Consider the following 19943-nt stretch of genomic DNA (forward strand, 5'->3'; position numbering starts at 1 on the left):
GTAATAGGTGACCAACAGGTAATACACCTGTTTTTATCCATCCCAGTGGGTGGCCATTTTGCCACTTATCAACTGAAAATGATACATAGTTGCTCAAGGGCTCTGGTAACGACCAATATCACATTTAGCCCTCTTCCTATTCTGGTCTTCGCAACCACTAAGCTTGTATCTCACTGAGCGGCGCTGACTTGGGAGCCTCTTGCCACACTCTCAAACGTTCTTTATCCTCTCAAACCCTTTTTGTTGTCATGGAGAAATTTTCAATGTTCAAAATTTTATTGGCGGTTTGACACGATCACACAATGCAATCATTGGCAAGGAAATATCCTGTTACAAAAAAGAACACATATATCCAATGATTTAAACTAACTAACTAACTGACTAACTAACTAAACTAAATTTAAAAGTCTAACTTAGCCATCGACAGGCTTACGTGCCCACTTTAGAGTGTGTTGTGGTGGGATATATTTTCATAGCACAAATATGTAGTTTTGTGTAGTATAAGAATGGGAATGCTGCTAGACGAAGTAGCATTCATTTAAACAGGACTAGTGGACATTTGAGTGTGGAACAGCGCATTTATAGCGGAGAGAATAGAATTTGTCTAGGCTTACATCATTCAATTAAGTTTAACAGTAGGCTATTAACTTTTTTGTTTTTCTTTTTTATGTATAATTGTTGATTGCTTTTTGTTTTCAATACTGTGAATGTAAGTAAGATATAAACTTGGAATTGATGTTTGTTATTGTGTTGTGAATGTTAAATGCAAATTTTCAAAAAAAACAAACAAAAAAAACACCTTATTTTCTCTGTCGAATTTAGAAGGCACATTTATTTTCACTTTACAAGGACTTTGAAAGTGTCAATTTATTGTAAATGGCAACCACATGTATATGTTTTTAATTTCCAGTCTTTATTTAATGGTGTATTTATTCAAATTTTGTCACTTTTGGTCCTTTTGTGTTTATATTCATTGTGATTTGTCTTTGTGCCACTAGATGGTAGTGTTACCGTAGGTAATGCTTTGGCTGGGTTCAAGAGCAGGGATGACGTCACACACGGAAGCATTGTACCCAGAGTAGCAGTAAATAAAATGACAATCGGATGTCTTCTGTCCAACGCGTTCTAATAGAATAAATGTCTCCAACAGATGAGTTGGTCAAGCAGTGGGAAAGGTCAGTGTGTTTGCGAAATAGTATACTTATGTTTATGTTTGTTCAATAATCCGAGTTACGAACAAGCAGCAGTATAGAACTGAACATTGTTATTTTTATGGAAGAATTTGTAATGCAGATATTGCATTGCACTTATTACCTCATCAGCGCAGGATTGACTCATGATTATATTTATATATAAGTTTACTGTAAAACTGACACATAAAACAAAGAGAATTAAATATTGTATATTTAAACACCATAATGTTCAACCAAACTATAATTTCATCTAAAGAAAGTCTGCTAGTTTGGTTCTAAAATATGACACGAAAGGCCACAGACGGACTAATAGAAATAAGTAGGGATGGGTGAGTGCTGAAATCCAGCCTTATTTCAAGGTACCGGTACTCGTGACAGTTGGTGTTTTTGATCTGGAACTTGAAATTAGAAAATTAGTACATTTCCATTAATTTGGGCAATATAGAAGAAATGCTATGTTGGGATATATAGGTCTTTCTTTAAAATTATATGAGATGTTTTTTTTTTGTTTTTTTGTAATTTTACATATCAAAATACATGGTAACTACTCGAGTAGAGTACTCGTACTGGTGTCGGTCTAAAAATGTGGTATTGAACATCACTATAGAAATTAGCATACTATAGATGTTACGGTAATTAGAAACCTTCAAACAACAGCAACTTCAACACACAGAGCAGCAACAGACGCAAACAACAGAGTTGCATACGGCAGTACAAGTTCTTTCTGCTTTGCCTTTGACCTTAATCTCTATCTCTTGTCTAGGCTGTCAGTTACGCTATATCACTTCCAGTCCACCTCAGTGCAGACCAGCATGTTGCAGCACAATGTGGTCTGACACTGAAGGCCCACAACTTTCAATTCTAACTTGCCTGTACACTAATAAACTATGAAGAAAGTGCAGGCGTACCAATGACAAGCATGATATTGTGGCCTTTACTGCTAAATGTAATGCTCAGCATGTGCTTTTGTTGTGTTGGTCTTGTGTCATGTGTGTAGTGAGCAGGCCTGTCTCAGAGAGCAAGTGGTGGAGGAGGACACGGAAGACTGGCAGAAGAGCTCAGACTTCTCGGGACTGGAACGGGTCGCCGGATTGGACCTCTCCTTCATCAAAGGTGATGACGTCAATGCCTGCTCCCAGCTCGTGGTGCTCAGCTACCCTGATCTTGAGGTGAGCTGCGTCCGCTCGATCGCCAGACTTTTTAAGACAACAATGCGATCACTTAATAAACCCATGACTAACACATCCATACATCTTTTAAAACAACTTTTTCATTCATTGTTTTTGTTCCCCCTTTTTGGGGAGAAATCCATTTCTTCAGTTCTACTACATAGAAATGAACAGCTGAACTTCATTAGGTACTTTAAATGGTGGCAGGTGTGTGGATTCACATTTTATGTTAGTTTAAATGTGATTGAACACAACAACATCCACAGTTACAGGGTGTGCACACTTGTTCAACAACATTGTCTCAGATGTTTATTTTTTTCCAATTAATTTTACAGGTTATAGGTCGACAATGTTGGGGGGGGAATTAAAAGAGTTTCTTGGTCTCATCTTTTAATACCACACACACAAAAAAACAAAAAAACAAAAAAACAGGCATTTGAACAGGACAGACAATGTCTTGGCTCACTTGATAAGTTCATTTGAATGATGCGAATGGGTGATTGATTGATTGACTAGTGCAGTCTCTACCGTGAATGACAGTAAAGTACTGAAGTGAAGTTACATAAGCGAGCACCATGTTTCTGTTGCCAGGCTGTATTATGTGACATGCCAACTTGGCTCAATTGTGTGACAAATGGCCAGCGCTGAGGGTGAATTGAATGCAAGTAGGGTACACAATGATGTTGTTGAATAGAATGTCTGAACATTTCATTAACTTTGATTGCATAAAGGAAAATACTCTTGACAAATGTCATAAATCATAATGGGAAAGTCATTATGCTATGTGAAGGTGCCTACAAACGAGCTTTATCCATCCATCCATTTTCTTGACCGCTTATTCCTCACAAGGGTCGCGGGGGTGCTGGCGCCTATCTCAGCTGGCTCTGGGCAGTAGGCGGGGGACACCCTGGACTGGTTGCCAGCCAATCGCAGGGCAACGAGCTTTAGCTTTAGCTAAATTTAGCATATATTTTGTGTTTATCTGTAAATCCAGATGTAGTGTATTTCGAGGTATTTGAAATCTTTCTGACGCCTTGCTTCCCTCCAGGTGCTCTATGAGGACAGCCAGATGGTGACCCTGACAGCACCCTACATGGCAGGCTTTCTTGCCTTCAGAGAAACGCCTTTCCTCTTGGAGGCTTTGCAGCGGCTTGAAAGGGAGAAGCCCGCACTTGTGCCTCAGGTCAGATTACATTGTAGAATATTGCAAGCATTGCAATTCACAGAACTACCACTTAGGATATTAGAAAGAAAATTAGAGACAAACATTTTGACAAACATGGGGTCGGGCTGATGTTGGATCACATAATTCGCTTTGTGATTGGCTGGAGGGCTAAACATTGACTTTCTCCCAGAAAATGTCCCACTTATGGCAAAGCACAACAAAATGGCAAAATATAGGTCGCGGGGGGAAAAAATCACCACCACACATTAACAAAAGTCCAGGTGTGTTGATTGAGACGAACTTCATGTGTGTACTTCAAGTGTTTATTTCGAAGTGAAAAACCTAGGACTATCACTTTAAGATTCACCGAACTGTAGCCAAACTGCCTGGATATGACCGCAGAAGTTTGATAATATGAATGGTCACAAAGGTCCCAGAACAACTGCCAAAGAAATTAAAGGTGAACTCCAAAGTAAAGGTACATTTGTGAGATTGCGCCATTTGTTGTTGATTGAGCCAAAATAGACTTCATGGGAGACGATTAAAAGGGCACCAGTTGACAATACTGGAAATCATTTTAAAAAGTGAGACTGGAATTTGCCAAACTGCATGTTAGCAAGCCACAAAACGTCTGGGAGAATGTCCTATAGACAGATGAGACAAAACTGGAACATTCTGGCAAGGTACATGAGCTCTATGTTCACAGATGGAAAAATGAATCATACCAAGAAAAGAACACGGTTCCTACTGTGAACCATGGAGCAGTCTCTGCTATGTTCTAGGCCTGTTCTGAAATCTCAAGACAACATATTCTCGAGAAATGTGCTGCCCAATGTCAAAATGGCACACACGTCTTTGCAACATAATAATGACCCAAAGATCTTATACACAGAAAGATGCTGCTTAGGTGAAATCAATTTGCTATTTTAATTAGAGCAGTTATTCAAATGTATGCTTATGCTCCCTTCCAGTCCAACGCATGACAGTAATTTGATTGCGATGTGGCGACGAATGCCAAACAACTCACAGAAAAAAACAAAAAAAAAACGTGTTCACTGTCATTTGTAGATCACAGTTTTCACAGTGCTAAATTTCTGGCTCTGCTCTGCGGATCCACACCAACTCCTAAGTGCTCACTTCGGCCTTTTTTGTGTGTGAAGGCAATAAACATATGTATGTATATATGTATATAAACATAGGTGAAAACATAAACTCTGTTGAGCTTTGCTCTTGGCAAGGATAATAAACGTAATGAGGCCCATTTGTTATATGCTAACATATAATAAAGACAGCAGACAGCACCTCCCTTAAGGGATACTTAAACAAATGAATGGGAACGTGGGATTGGAAGGAATTGCTTACTTCCCAACAAATAAGAACTCATTATGATCGTCAGCCAACTAACATTTCCAGAGTCACCATTAAAGGATTATGGAAAATTCTGCAAACTTGCACATATGCACATGTGCACATGTGACCAATAAATTAGTAAAAGTAATAAATTTCGAGGCAAAAAAAAAAGATGTCAACTAATTTAATTGTGATGTTTAACATCATTTAACATTAATCGTGATGGTCATTGATAGACACCAAAGATAAAATGTATTTGGAAATTGGTTTGCTAATAAAAAATTAATAAATATATAAAACCTATGTAATTCAGTTAATACTGCAAATTGCCACAGTTAAGATCAATTGTCAGTGTTAATGTTTTAGATGTGTAATTTGTGTCTTAATAGGTGCTGTTTGTGGATGGCAATGGTCTCTTTCACTACAGAGGTAAGAAAACATAAAATTACTCTACTAGCTCTCATTGTCATGCAGGGCAGGTGGCCACCACCCCAAATATAATGAAACTCTTGTTAAATTAATAACTCTTATTGTGTATCAAGACCGAGTAGCATTTACTTGGTCTTCTTGTTTTGAATTTCATTCATTGTGCAAATGGTCTTATCACTGTGGCCAGTTGGTGTATAATTTGGAAATACACTCTGGTCATTTTATTGTAGCACTTTTTTTAGGGGTCTTTAAACACACTTTGAAAACAATACAAAAGCATTTCAACATGTGTCAAATATTACGGAATAACATCGTGACGATGACAATGATAATGAAGGTGACGTAATAAATTATGTTCTGTTTCAGCGGCAAAGTGCAGGTGTCTAGTTAAAAAAAAAAAAAAGTTTGGGACAACTGCTCTATGCCTGGTTTATCAGTAACGACATTGTGATTATAAATTTTCTCTCATAAGATATCTCAGAGTGCCACTCAAAGATTCATCTGCGTTATGTTGTCAGAACAATGAAATGAAAGCAAAACTCATCATGAAATAAATGGCTGCGAGATCTAAACCTAACCTCTAAGAAGTCACTAAGCAGGATACTGATTATACAGTACAGTAAACATGAAAACAAAGTCCATAATAAAAAAAAAAAACGATGAGCTAAGTAAAAAGCTAGACAAGGTGATAGCAGAACGTGGGGCAACGACAAAACTTGACACACAGTGGACTGACGCAGACTGACAGAAAACAAGGGGCTAACTACATCAACACTAATAGAGGGAAAAAACTGAGGCACTCTGAAAGGCCTTTGTTACAACATGGCCAGTTGATTAAAAATTGCCTACGCGTTTTGGCCTTGGTAGGCCTTCGTCAGGGCAAGCTGAAAGTCACATGTCTGCTTATATAGGGGTTTGTCACATGATCATAATGGGCAGGGCACACAATCAGCTGGTACAAAATCAGCAAGCAACATTTAGCAATACTTTTAAAATATACTGATAAAAAACACATTACACAAGATATTATTTACAATGTCTTTTTCAAAAGAGATTTTTAGAGAATAGGAGTGAAATCAAGCTCGCCATTCAGACCAGGATACTCAGTAGCTCTTAAAGTGTAGATTCAAAGAGATTCTCTCTGCAGGACTCTTTTCAGTCTATCACCTCCTCTTATGAACTCAGGAATATATTCTATACCATAGGCTTTTAAAGTTGAATTACAGTGATTAGAATATTTATAATGTAATGCCAATGGATATAGAGCATTGCCACTTCTTATGGCTTGTTTATGTTCAGCAAGTCTGGATTTAAATTTGCGTTTAGTTCTACCAATGTAGAAACGGCCACAAGGGCATTCGAGTTTATAAACAACATATGTAGTGTTCCAATTAATAAATGAGTTAATGTTATATTTGTTATTATTTACTATATTAGTAAACACATTGGTAGTCTTTTTGGTATTACAATGCACACAGTTCTAAAATTTCATCTAAAATTTCCAGTTGTTGTACTGAGCCAAGTCTTTGTTTTGCAAAAGGGGGGAGATAGCTTTTCACCAGTTTATTGCCAAGGGTGGGGGCCTTCCGAAAGCTGACTGTTGGAGTATGTGGAAGTATTTCTCTAAACAAGTTGTCACTTGTAAGGATACTCCAATTTTTTTTTAAATTATAGATATTTTTTTTAAATCTAAAAATAATATAAATTATATTTTTTTTTTAATCATGGATAGTTTTTTTTTAATTATTAGTTTTTTTTTAAATATAGATAAATTATAGATAGTCTTTTAAAATTATAGATAGTTTTTTTAATTATAGATAGTTTTTGTAAATTATAGATATGTTTTTAAATTATAGATAGTTTTTTGTAAATTCTAGATATTTTTTTTTAATTATATATTTTTTAATTATATAGTTCTTTTTAAATTGTAGTTTTTTTTATCTATAATTTAATCATTTAAATTTCTATAATTTACAAAAACTATAATTTACCAAAAACTATCTTTAATTAAAAAAATAATTATATTTTAAACTATAATTAATTAATTAATTAATTTATTTATTTATTTATTTTTTAAATTATAGATAGTTTTTTTTTTTAATTAAATTATAGATAGATAGTTATCTTTTCACTGAAAACACTTCCCAGTGAGTGTTTTACGCCAGGATCCCTGTATGGGATAATGAGACGTTACAGGAGGGTTTTGTATTTAATGCCAAATGTTTTTGGATTGCTCTCTCTATGTGGATGATGCAGAATTCGGACTGGCATGTCACGTTGGAGTGCTGTCAGGGCTGCCGTGTGTGGGTGTTGCCAAGAACCTGCTCCAGGTCCAGGGTGTGTACAAAAATGAAGAACACCAGTCTCAGGTAAACTCTCATATTTCTCTTTTAACACATTCACTCCCAGCCATTTTCACTGAAGCTAGCCCAGCTCGTTCTCAGCTGCTTTACTGGATTTTGACTGATTTGCCAGGCCCGCAGTATATTGTTCTATTGCTATAAAAATCATGGAACCTCCCAAAAGAAGGATTATGGTGTCTTCTTTCATCAGGGAAAAAGTATATTTCTGTCTGTTTCTGTTTTGCAGCAATTAACATGACAATATAGCTAAGTTTCATCATTCTTTAAAAATCTGTTTAAAACTGTGGAGAAAACAGCTTGTTGCAACATGCCCTGGTTGATCTCTTATACTCTGCTTCCATCTGCTGGCCGTTTTTGTAATTACTACCATTGTTTGAACCATTCTCTTCAGTTCACAGGCTGCATCAAATCCTGTGTGCTCTAGCATAAAAAAAAACCCAAATGTATATGTACATGTAATATTTATAGATAGAACGTATTTATACGTTTTGGGGAACAAATGAGTTAATTTACACTGGTTTCTTTCCATACCCTGATGCAGCAATTTGTAATTGTGTGGTCGACAAAACCTGGGTGGGAGAACTATTGGACAGCTATTTTATTCTGTCTGATTCTTCACTTTTTTTTTTTAGTATTATTTCTTTTGCTTGCATTTGCAATAAGAAGCTCATGCCATTCTCTTGTGATGAACTTTTTATTTTAATTTGAATTTTATTTTGCTTATCCGGGGTCGGGTCGCGGGGGCAGCAACTTTAGATTCTAACTTCGTCTAGCTCATCCGTGGGGATCCCAACGCGTTCCCTGGTTATCTCCCTGGTAATCTCTCCAGTGTGTCCTGGGTTGTCCCTGGGGCCTATTGCCAGTCCAGAGCCTTTAGGAACTCTGGCCGGATCTCATCTACCCCTGGGAAGGAGCTTTTTAACCACCTCTGTGACTTCAATCCCACACAGACAGGAAAGCACACACCTTAGACTCTGCTTCCTCAAAGGAAGACGTGTCTGTGAATTGAGGAGGTCTTCGAAGTATTCTCCCCACTGACTCATAGCTCAAAGCTGTATTCCACTTGGCCAGCTGATACCTGTCAGCTGACTCTGCAGTCCCACGGGCCAAAAAGGCCTGATACGACTCCTTCTTCAGCTTAACAGCATCCCTTGTAGGGATTGCCACCATGACAGGCACCGACCACATTACTGTCACAGCTCCGATCAGCCGCTTCAACAATGGAGGTGCGGAACATGGTCCACTCTGACTCGTATCCTCCACCACTCCTGGGACGTGTGCCAAGTCGTGCTGGAGGTGGGAGTTCAAACTCTTTTTGATGGGGGATTCTGCCAGACATTCCCAGCAAACCCTCACAATATGTTTGGGTTTGCCAGGTCGGGTCGGCATCTTGCCCCACCATCGGAGCCAACACACCACCAGGAGGTGATTAGTTGACAACTCCGCCCCGCTCTTCACCCGAGTGTCCAAAACAGAAAGAGAAATATGATGTCAAAGAGGGACAAAGGACATGAATCAACCACTGCAACCAAAGCAAATATTTTTATTTATTTATTTTTTTTGCTGGATACATGACATTTTTTGTTGAGCAAAAGTTTAGGAACAATTTTCTATTACTGTACTTTGGCAAATGCTCATCTTTGTTTCTTCAGTCCATGGAAGTTTCTCCTTGCAAACGAATGTACTTGTGTATTATTGTACATTTGATGATAAAGTCTAATGCGAACGGTAGTTTGTAACTACATTCCTGCTTTGGAGGTTGTTGCTGTTGTCTTTCTTCACAGCTCTGACAATGTCTTCTACTGATGCTGTTTTCCCTGATCGCTCTGTTTGTGGCTGTTGGTACATCAACAGTTACTTTCTTCTTCTATGTAACTAGTATAAATGTAGTATTCATAGGCTCAACCCACATTTTAAAGTGCACATGGGTTTTATGTACTGTAAGTTGTGTATTAGATGCAGATGTAAATACCTGGAAACTGTTGTTTCATCTTCATCTTTCAATACAATGTCTTTTGAGTCTACAGCAAAACTAAAGCAATTAGGCTACAATGTTCCAAAATTTTTGGAGGTGTGTGTGTGTGTGTGTGTGTGTGTGTGTGTGTGTGAACATGTGGGGAAAATTAAATTGGATTTCATAAATATGCAAATTGAGCCTCAATGACCTGCCGAGGGTCTAGCGAGATCAATTCATCCAATAAGCAACCATCTCATGCAGGCATCTAAAAGATAAGAACAGACAATAATGTAGTTGTCGGATTTGGAAGAAATCATGTGGCGTCTGCTGGATAAGGACAGTGAACTGAACTAATAATACATTCTACATGGATATCAGACTGCAAGTATGCATACACTGTTTTTTCCCCAGAAATGTCCAGAACTCTATAATTATTGGTTCAGTGCAATGAGTGTATTCATACACTGAAATATTTGAATAATATTTTTTCTATTCCTATTCATCTCTTATATTAAAAATATGATGTAAGCTAGAAATTGAACAGTATATTCAGCATTTGAGTACTCAACGTAAGGGTTCCGATCTTGTTCATCCATCCATCCATCCATCCATCCATCCATCCATCCATATATCCATCCATCCATCCATCCATCCATCCAACCATCTTCATTCACTCCCACACCCTCAGATCCTCTTCCTCCAAAAAAAAACAAACAAAAAAACAACAACAACTCAAAACACACATGTTTAAAGCTGCCTACTCCACCTAATGCCATTTTGCTCTGCTCTTTTCATTTTCGGCCCCAATTTATTTATTTGATATTACTTTTTATTGTTGCTTTAACTGAATAACGATGTTCTTGAGTGACAAGATTTTTGCTATTTGCTGGCTGGCCTGGTACCTATCCTCCTTGAATAGCTTGGGTTCACTGTAGACCTTAACACTTAAGTGAACTCTTGGAAAACATTGTGTCGAAGATTAAAGTTATTACTCCCTAATGCTTACTTTGGGAGTAATGGTGGCGATAACAACCCATTGGCAACAAAGTCTGTTTTGTTGACCTATCTATCTTCCCAAAGACATAATTTCTACCTCAGCTTTGGCCATGATTATAGTTGCAGCTGAGAGCAAATGCCCAAGATTGTAAATTTAGTTTGTTTTGGGGTGCCTGCATTTACGGCTGATCTTGTCTTTTGCTGGGAGGATGGTGTAACCGATTGATTAGACGGCCTATTGAGCTAGTTAGAGGTAACAAAAGGCCACGCTGTAAAATGCATTCAGACTGTGGTAGCCATTTACATGGATTTGTTAATTTGACTATTTCTGGTGCAAAGTCAAGATAGGATTAGAATTGGTTCAAGAAACGATGTGTCATTCAAAATACTCATAAGAACAGCCCGTATCAAGGGGCCCGGCACTCCGTACTCCCGAAGCACCCCCCACAGAACTCCCCGAGGGACACGGTCGAACGCCTTCTCCAAATCCACAAAACACATGTGGACTGGTTGAGCGAACTCCCACGCACCCTCGAGGATCCTGCGGAGGGTGTAAAGCTGGTCCACTGTTCCATGGCCAGGACGAAAACCACACTGCTCCTCCTGAATCCGAGATTCGACCTCCCGACGGAACCTCCTCTCCAGCACCCCTGAATAGACCTTACCAGGGAGGCTGAGGAGTGTGATCCCTCTGTAGTTGGAACACACCCTCCGGTCCCCCTTCTTAAAAAGGGGGGCCACCACCCCAGTCTGCCAATCCAGAGGCACTGTCCCCGATGTCCACGCGATGTTGTAGAGGCGTGTCAACCACGACAGCCCCACAACATCCAGAGTCTTTAGGAACACCGGGCGGATCTCATCCACCCCCGGGGCCCTGCCACCGAGGAGCTTTCCAACCACCTCAGTGACTTCGACCCCAGAGATAGGAGAGCCCACCCCAGAGTCCCCAGACTCTGCTTCCTCAAAAGGAGACGTGTTGGTGGAATTGAGGAGGTCTTCGAAGTATTCCCCCCACCGCTTCACGACTTCCGGAGTCGAGGTCAGCAGCACCCCATCGCCACTATACACAGTGTTAATGGGGCACTGCTTTCCTCTCCTGAGACGCCGGATGGTGGACCAGAATTTCCTCGAAGCCGTCCGGAAGTTGTTTTCCATGGCCTCACCGAACTCCTCCCATGTCCGAGTTTTTGCCTCAGCAACCGCAGAAGCCGCGTTCCGCTTGGCCATCCGGTACCTGTCAGCTGCCTCCGGAGTCCGACAGGCCAAAAAGGCCCGATAGGACTCCTTCTTCAGCTTGACGGCATCCTGGTGTCCACCAGCGGGTTCGAAGATTGCCGCCGCGACAGGCACCGACCACCTTACGGCCACAGCTCCGATCGGCCGCCTCAACAATGGAGGCGCGGAACATGGCCCATTCGGACTCAATGTCCCCCGCCTCCCCTGAGACAAGGGAGAAGCTCTGCCGGAGGTGGGCATTGAAACTCTTTCTGACAGGGGATTCCGCCAGACGTTCCCAGCAAACCCTCACAATACATTTGGGTCTGCCAGGTCGGACCGGCATCTTCCCCCACCACCAGGTGGTGATCAGTTGACAGCTCCGCCCCTCTCTTCACCCGAGTGTCCAAAACATGCGGCCGCAAATCCGATGACACGACAACAAAGTCGATCATCGAACTGCGGCCTAGGGTGTCCTGGTGCCAAGTGCACATATGGACACCCTTATGCCTGAACATGGTGTTCGTCATGGACAAACCGTGACGAGCACAGAAGTCCAATAACAGAACACCGCTCGGGTTCCGATCAGGGCCGTTCCTCCCAATCACGCCCCTCCAGGTCTCACTGTCATTCCCCACGTGAGCGTTGAAGTCCCCCAGCAGGACGAGGGAGTCCCCAGAGGGAGCGCTCTCCAGCACACCCTCCAAGGACTCCAAAAAGGGTGGGTACTCTGAGCTGCTGTTTGGTGCATATGTACAAACAACAGTCAGGACCCGTCCCCCCACCCGAAGGCGGAGGGAGGCTACCCTCTCGTCCACCGGGGTAAACCCCAACGTACAGGCGCCGAGCCGGGGGGCAATAAGTATGCCCACACCTGCTCTGCACCTCACACCGTGGGCAACTCCAGAGTGGAAGAGAGTCCAACCCCTCTCAAGAGGACTGGTACCAGAGCCCAAGCTGTGTGTGGAGGCGAGTCCAACTATGTCTAGTCGGAACTTCTCGGCCTCGCACACCAGCTCGGGCTCCTTCCCTGCCAGAGAGGTGACATTCCATGTCCCAAGAGCCAGCTTCTGTAGCTGGGGGTCGGTCCGCCAAGGTCTCCTCCCTTGGCTGCCACCCAGCCTGCACTGCACCCGACCCCTTTGGCCCCTCCCACCGGTGGTGAGCCCGTGGGAAGGGGGACCCACGTTGCCTCTTCGGGCTGTGCCCGGCCGGGCCCCATGGGTGCAGGCCCGGCCACCAGGCGCTCGCCAGCGAGCCCCGCCTCCAGGCCTGGCTCCAGAGGGGGGCCCCGGTGACCCGCGTCCGGGCGAGGGAAACGCGTCTCCAAAGTTCGTATTCGTCATAAGGCGTCTTCTGAGCCGTGCTTAGTCTGGCCCCTCACCTAGGAATTGTTTGCCATGGGTGACCCTTCCAGGGGCATAAAGCCCCAGACAACATAGCTCCTTGGATCATTGGGACACGCAAACCCCCCCACCACGTTAAGGTGCCGGCTCACGGAGGGGGCGTTGAAAGTTTAGCCTTAAATTGGAAAACAAATGGTGGCATATACTGCTCGACAAATGGTGGCATATACTGCTCGACATCCTAAAGTGACAGTCATTGAAAGTTTAGCCTTAAATTGGAAAACAAATGGTGGCATATACTGCTCGACAGACATGGCTGGTCTTTTAGACTCTACTAGTGTGTCAGTATGTGTTGGCGTGCGCATGCGATTGTTGCTGTTTTATGTATTTTTATATATAGTAGGGTTGTTCCGATACCGTTTTTTGGCTCCCGATACCGATACCCAGCTTTGCAGTATCGGCCGATACCGATACCATACCGATACTTAAGTTTTTTTTTTCCTCAACATGAAAAAGCTGTCCTGCCATTGGTTCAGAGCATTCAAAGACCAATAGGATATCTTAGATCGGCATGCAGTGAACACGTCACATACTAGTGAATGTCGTGCATGAGCAAGACACAAGATGCTGCATCCAAAATCCTATATTAGCGTTGGAATTAATGTTATCGGCATGTTATTTGTGAGTAGTCACCGATACCGATACCACTGTTTCAATGCAGTATCGGCACCTCTGTCGATAGCAGTATCGGTATCGGAACAACACTAATATATAGTGCGTTTTGTCCTCTTTGAATGGCATATGATGGTGGATACACTTGGAATGACAGCATCAGTCAAGCAGAATACAAAAATAAATACATTTTCTTAAATGATGAGGGCTAAAACAAAGTTATTACCCGTCTGTTGATGTGTTTATGAGACATGCCACAACTCACAATGGCACATGACCTCGAATGACTGGACGTCCTGGTCGAAGGAAATACACCAACACGGAAACAGCATGAACGACACAAAACATAAAGTGACAAAATAATATGGTATCCAGGAGATCACTGTCCAAGGCAAGACTGTTTTACTCCATTCCTGCATGTGGTGCTAATGCGTTCTACAAGGCCACACAGGGACATCTTTCTGTTTAATTGAGTGGGTCTCTGCTTTAATTGATCCCATCAGAGTCAAATTGTAATAGCAAAAAGGGAAAGTCGATCACATAATCTGCTGCATTAACCAGATTGGCGCTCGAATGTAACCACTCTTTTCACATCCTAATTGACATTCTCTATTCTCCCCATTCTTCCCTCTTGTCACACTAACTTACGAGTGCCAAGTCAAACTATTCTGTTATTGATGACTTGCTCGCTTTGTGACGTCTGCTGCTGTAGTGTGGATCCTTTACTGGTTTCACCTTGCACTCCCCTCACAGTATGTAGGCAAAACACACAAACCTCGTCTGATTCCAGCAGAGATCTGTGCCCCTTTTAACCTTCCCCTCTCCTTGTTGTCTCATTGCTTTGGTGAGTCATAGTAGACTGTACACCCCATCCATTATGGAAGCGCCCTTCATCATTCTGGCCTATAATGCAAAGTACTACTTCCCCATCATGACATCTGACTTTTTTTTTTTTTCCCTCTGTTGTGTATTAGAACATCTTGAAACAATAAACTACTCATTAACTTAGAATACTATAATCACTTACATTCTTAGTGGTTTTATTATTTTATTGTGGAGATGCATCACGTGTCAAGATTCTGAAACATCTGTATTTCCTATCGTAGGTTAGGTTCCTTCTGGTGTTGTTATTCAGTGCTAACCACTTAATTTCCGTGTCTAGTTTTGAACTTCATTTGAAATTTATGAAAAGGTTTGTGTGATCAGTCAACAGTGTAGTTGATTCAGCCGGAATAACTGAAAAATACAAGTCATGTTTTATGCAACAGCACACTGGTAGCCACTCTTATGTAACCGTGACAACTAAACCAGATGGTTTCTCCAATTCTTTTTAACATGAGAAACTTTCCAAGAATCAGAAATGCTTTCTTATATCCCCCTGTCATGATAAAATACATTTGACTGATTGTTTTTCGTGGCATATTCTCCTGTGCGCTTCAGTCAGACAAAAACGTGACTGCACACGCACCGATTCTTTCATCTGTCCCTCACTGACTGCCCAACGGCTGTATATGTGTCCCTACTACATTACGATGACAGCTGAATGTTGACATTATATCATATTAATTGATGCAAAAAAGGATCAGCACCAGCTGACTTTTTCTTTAATAGTTGTCGTAATAATGAACCGATTAAACTATAGGTTTTGTTTGTTTGTCGATTTGTTTTTTACTATCTGATGCACAACACGTGAAGTGCATTGTTTGGCAAGCTGGTCAACTCTCAATTTGCATTGTATTTAATTTAATTTGCATTGCAGGAAAAGCAAGAAAGGAAATGGCTTGGTTGCAAACGGGAGAATATGCCCCTTAATCCCTTGAATTAAGTAATTTATCTGTAAGGTAAATTTCAGGCTAAAGTTGTTTTAACTAGTGTTGTTCCGATACCGATACTGGTATCGGCAGAGGTGCCGATACTGCATAAAAACAGTGGTATCGGTATCGGTGACTACTCACAAGTAACATGCCGATACCATTAATTCCAACGCTAATATAGGATTTTGGATGCAGCATCTTGTGTCTGGCTCGTGCACAACATTCACTCATATATGACATGTTCACTGCATGCCGATCTAAGATATCCTATTGGCCCTTGAATGCTCTGAACCAATGGCAGGACAGCTTTTTCATGTTGAGGAAAAAAAACCTTAAGTATCGGTATGGTATCGGTATTGGCCGATACTGCAAAGCTGGGTATCGGTATCGGTATCGGGAGGCAAAAAATGGTATCGGAACAACACTAGTTTTAACCATAACCAACCTTGTACGTAATATATCAAGGTGTTAAGAATGTACAGAGAAGATGTACATATTTTTCTATGGACAATTTGGTGTCACAATACTTATCAACCTCAACAGATTCAACATTGCAGTTATATTCAGACATTTAAACACAAGTTTCTCTTCAAGAGATGTTGACATTGAAACCTCCAGACATCCAAATGAATCAGATAATGAAGATAGGAAACTAGTAATACATTTACAGCAGATGTGTGTGTGTTTTAATTATTATGTTTCTGATTCTGACCTCCAGTATATTTCCTTTGCTTTCGTAGATATCAGCACTGCAGAAAGGAGGAGACAGCTTTCCACTCAGAGCAACCTCTGGCAAAGTGCTTGGAAAGGTACAGGGGGAAGATGTGCTAATTAAAAATGACTTACAATCTCTCCCTCTCTGTAGATGATTACAAGTGTAAAAATTCATGTGCAACAAAATGAACCTGGCTGTCACGGTTAGGCTTTACAATGATCAAGACTTTGGGGGCCGATCACCAATCACTGACCTGTTGTCAAGTATGAGACTCCAAAGTACACAACTAAGGGTTAGGGATATAATAAGGCGTTTGCTTAAACTTTTGGAGGAAAAAACAACCCCCGAAAGCAACCAAAAATCCACAATGTGGATAGATGGAGCACTACAGCAAACAGAAATTAAAAAAAATTAACTAAGGACTGCACTAGATAGAAATTTATATTTAGCCGTATATAGGTGGAAACAACTGGACAAGTAACAAAAAGAGAATGTGCAATACACAAACAAACGGGATGAAAATCTTAACAAAATAAAAGCTATGACAAACTCGATGTAATTTACACAACATTAAAGAGAAAGTCAAACAAAGCAGAGTGGAAAAACAGAAGCTAAACTCCACAATAGCACACCAAAAGACAGAGGAGCAGAAATTACGGCCTAGAACAAGGACAGAAGACCGGAAGGCGACACTAACCATGGCTACAAACAAACACAAGGCAATGGAGATGATTAGGTACATAATCTGACATCTTTTTCTTTCAATTATTGGCAGATTACAAGCAATGTTCAGGTGCATACCGCGATCCACTGTACTCATGTCCTCAGCTTTACAATTTCCCGCCTGATCTTGTCTCCTCCTTCAGCCCCAAGTATACCGCCAATCGTCCAATCACGCTGTGCTGCTCTCACATTCCATTTCAGCCTCTCTCTCAAATGTGAACTTTCCACAGTACACAATTCCTTCGATAATTACTTTCAACATTAATGATTTTTAAAAACAAAATATTGTTTTGTCTTCCCTTCTTTTCCCTTTCCCATTTCCCCCCCATATGTCTAACCCTTTTCTGCTAATGATGCTTTTACCCTCTCCTTTTCCCAGTGGTACTGCAACAGTTATATTCTTTCCAAGTGCTCTTTTTGCTAGACCATCTGTCACCCCATTTCCCTTCAGCCCCGTGTGTGCTGGCGGCACCTAGCAAAATTGGACCTTAATGCCACCCCTGTGAATCCTGAACAAACTATGTTGTATTTCAATGAACAAGTCGTCCCTGATTATGTTCATTGAGTGTAAATTCTCCACCATAGACATTGAATCTGGTCTTATTTCTTCCACCCATTCCTCCTTTGTCGACAAATAATTACTGCCACCAATTCTGCTGTTCATACTGACACATGATTTAATAGACACTTTGACACTCTATAACACCAAATTCTGGAATAAACACCCCTACACCATTCTTCGAACCATCAGTATACAATAAATCACAAGGTAGCTATAATATGTATTTTTTTCTTATGTACCAGTACTCATTTGTTTTCACCACTATGTCACTCATTGTCCAGTCTTTCTCCAAACACTTTGCATTCATATCTGTATTTGCCTCTGGAAACATCCATGGAGGAATTGTACCTGTACCACTCATACGCTTTCAAAATCTGTTTGCAATAAGAACCAGGTGTGTGCAACCACTGGGGAAAAAAACCTACACAAACACAGACCAGTCAAGATCAAAAGCTCTTGAAAAATCAAATTACAAAATGGAGCAACATTTGTATTTAACGGCATGGCTCAGTGGGAAAGTGGTTGTCTCCCTAACTCGATGGTTGTATGTTCGATCGTCAACCTTCACCATGTCGAAGTGTCCTTGAGCACGATACTGAACCCAATAAGTGCACTCCATTTACCATTTGAGTACAACTTCATTTTTAGCAACAATGTCACTGCTTTCAAAACATGAAGAAATTACTACAGTACTAAATTGTTTAGTTAGAGCGTTTTCAAAATTATATTAAGTTCTTAATTATTAAAGATTATTAAAGGATTTTTGAGGTGTAACTTCTTCATGGCAAATGAAGGGAAGTTAGATGCTGCCTGTTGGAGCCATTATCGCGAAGGGGACTTGGAATTAATAAGTTAATGAATTTGTAAAGAGGTTTAAGATTAGTTAAGTTTAAATAAGCACTTATCCAAGTTGTAAGTTTGTGTTAGTTCTGCTTTGTTTTGAAGGTTTGACCATAGTGGTAATTTTATGTTTAGTATGCCCCCACTGGCCAGGTATGGCTACTGCATTTAGATGTGTGTACTTCCTGCTGGGTAAAAGGCTTAAAAGCAAGATGGCTGCCTTAGCTCTGTGGTGTGTATGTGTGTGTGTGTGTGTGTGTGTGTGGGAGGGGAGACAAGCTAGGCAGGCCTCTTGGCTTGATAAGGTTTTTCAAGCATTATTTGCATTATTATTTGACTATCATTTGATATCCTGTAATATTTCAAGCCAAATGATTAGTATTGTTCACATATCACCTCTTCAAACTATCCAACATCCATAACCCGGTTCCTGACATCATCGCCTGACCAAACAATTGGTGAGTCAATGCATTGAAGCCCTGCTGAGACCTGCACTTGTCTTTCAATTAAGAACACTTGAAATCTGAGAATAATGGCACAAACACTGCCTTTGTATATTCTTTACTGTATTAATGGTCTATTTTTACATAGGCTATAAATCTTTGTAGGCACTGAGGGCCTTATACAGTCAGCTTGTCACATTAAGTGACAAATGCTTGTACTGTATGTGGGAAACACTGTGTTTGATTGGATCAGCAAAGTCAGGCAATTCACAAAACGTGCACAAAGGAAAAATATTGGCTGATCCAGTTTAGCCAACCAGGTTGATGGAAAGTCTAGTCATAATATAAGATAATAGTTGAGCTTTTTTTTATTATTATTATTATTATTATTTGTACACATTCACAACCTCTCAACTCTTCATGCAGGCACTACGGAGCTCAGACAAGAGCACCAAGCCAGTCTATGTGTCAGTTGGCCACAAGATCAGTCTGGATACAGCTGTTCATCTCACACACTGCTGCTGCCGCTTCAGAGTTCCGGAGCCAATCAGACAGGTAACAAGAACATACACATGTACACACACATACATTGGTCAAATGTAATGTAAATACAATACATTGCAAAATCAATGAGATAACAGCTACCATTCATCTAGCGTGCATTACGTTTTCAACATGAGAACATACGTCCTGCAACCCAAAGCTACAAGTTAATGTATTAGGTTCACAACCACATCCATGATGCCAATGAAACATGATTAAGAGTTCAACACAATTATCACACAACTCAGCCACCTGATATGTAAATTCTGATACTAGTCATTTCAAATCGCTATTGCCACGTGTGGCTGAAAAATGAAACTGCACACTCCCTACTCACGTACACAATTCGTGCATGAAGTCACATCCACAGACAAAGGGCCAAATCCAGTCTGAAAACTATTGGACACAGGCTTGCAGTAATACCACTTGTGAACAGCTAATTGTGTTA

At 40.8% G+C, this 19943-nt stretch overlaps 1 protein-coding gene across 11 annotated transcripts in view; it reads left to right on the top strand.

Moving 5' to 3' along the window:
* Positions 1 to 1058: 1058 nt before the first annotated feature.
* LOC144020930 (endonuclease V-like) overlaps positions 1059 to 19943 on the top strand; it is an 83672-nt gene continuing 64787 nt past the window's right edge. For all 11 annotated transcript variants that reach the window (XR_013283999.1, XR_013283995.1, XR_013283996.1 and 8 more), the window contains exons 1-7: positions 1059 to 1175; positions 2191 to 2362; positions 3411 to 3545; positions 5267 to 5306; positions 7563 to 7675; positions 16410 to 16478; positions 19379 to 19507. Coding sequence is in view for 7 of the 11 variants with exons in the window: in XM_077524859.1 (XP_077380985.1) it covers positions 1138 to 1175; positions 2191 to 2362; positions 3411 to 3545; positions 5267 to 5306; positions 7563 to 7675; positions 16410 to 16478; positions 19379 to 19507 (696 nt within the window). In the remaining 4 variants the exon portion in view is untranslated. The remainder of the gene's footprint in view (positions 1176 to 2190; positions 2363 to 3410; positions 3546 to 5266; positions 5307 to 7562; positions 7676 to 16409; positions 16479 to 19378; positions 19508 to 19943) is intronic.

This window comes from Festucalex cinctus, chromosome 6, assembly GCF_051991245.1.
Source record: "Festucalex cinctus isolate MCC-2025b chromosome 6, RoL_Fcin_1.0, whole genome shotgun sequence".
In the NCBI taxonomy this organism is placed as follows: domain Eukaryota; kingdom Metazoa; phylum Chordata; class Actinopteri; order Syngnathiformes; family Syngnathidae; genus Festucalex; species Festucalex cinctus.